Consider the following 1,206-nt stretch of genomic DNA (forward strand, 5'->3'; position numbering starts at 1 on the left):
TGGGGCAACCCAACCTGGGATATGGCACCCCAACCTGGGATGGGGCACCCCAACCTGGGATATGGCACCCCAGCCTGGGATGTGTTATTCCAAACTGGGATGTGCCAGGCTGTGCCATCCCATAAATCCCACAAATCCCATCCCCCCAATCCTATCCATCCCATCCCATCCCATCCCATCCCAGCCCATCCCATCCCATCCCACAGATCCCGTCCTATCCCATCAATCCCATCCCATCTCATCCCATCCCATGGGTCCCACCCTATCCCATCAATCCCATCCCATCTCATCCCATCCCATGGGTCCCACCCTATCCCATCAATCCCCATCCCCATCCCATCCCACAGATCCCGTCCTATTACATCATCCCATCCCATCCCATAAATCCCATCCATCCCATGGATCCCATCCCATCCCATAAATCCTATCCCACCCCATGGATCCCATCCCATCCCACGGGTCCCATCCCATCCTACAGATCCCATCCCACCCCATCCCATAAATCCCATCCATCCCATAAATCCCATCCCGACCCGTTCCCACATTCCCACAGCTCTCACCTTCGGCACCTCGTGCATCACCGTGGCCGCTCTGTCCTCGCTGCTGGGGGGGGGCGTCCTGCAGGTGAGACCCCCCGAGACCCCAAATCCCCTCCCTCACCTTCTGCCCTATAAAAAACCCCAAATCCCCCCCATGGTGTCAGTGCCCATCCAAGCAGGGACATGGCCACGCTGCGCTGGCACCCGGAGAGCCCTCAAGGACGGGGATTTGGGGCTGTGCCAGGCACCTTCCAGAGCCCCCCCAGACCCCAAATCCCCTCCCTCACCTTCTGCCCTATAAAAAACCCCAAATCCCCCCCATGGTGTCAGTGCCCATCCAAGCAGGGACACGGCCACGCTGCGCTGGCACCCGGAGAGCCCTCAAGGACGGGGATTTGGGGCTGTGCCAGGCACCTTCCAGAGCCCCCCCAGACCCCAAATCCCCTCCCTCACCTTCTGCCCTATAAAAAACCCCAAATCCCCCCCATGGTGTCAGTGCCCATCCAAGCAGGGACACGGCCACGCTGCGCTGGCACCCGGAGAGCCCTCAAGGACGGGGATTTGGGGCTGTGCCAGGCACCTTCCAGAGCCCCCCCAGACCCCAAATCCCCTCCCTCACCTTCTGCCCTATGAAAAACCCCAAACCCTCCCCCCCCCCGCCACGGCG

The 1,206-nt window shown here is 60.9% G+C and overlaps 1 protein-coding gene across 1 annotated transcript in view; it reads left to right on the top strand.

The window, feature by feature from the left end:
* The window catches only part of SLC5A5 (solute carrier family 5 member 5), an 11,775-nt gene that overhangs the window by 5,449 nt on the left and 5,120 nt on the right, over positions 1-1,206 (top strand). The window contains exons 6-7 of the mRNA XM_017743828.1: positions 348-352; positions 554-698. Of these exons, the coding sequence (XP_017599317.1) occupies positions 348-352; positions 554-698 (150 nt within the window). The remainder of the gene's footprint in view (positions 1-347; positions 353-553; positions 699-1,206) is intronic.

Source organism: Corvus brachyrhynchos, unplaced genomic scaffold (genome assembly GCF_000691975.1).
Source record: "Corvus brachyrhynchos isolate BGI_N302 unplaced genomic scaffold, ASM69197v1 scaffold219, whole genome shotgun sequence".
Lineage (NCBI taxonomy): Eukaryota > Metazoa > Chordata > Aves > Passeriformes > Corvidae > Corvus > Corvus brachyrhynchos.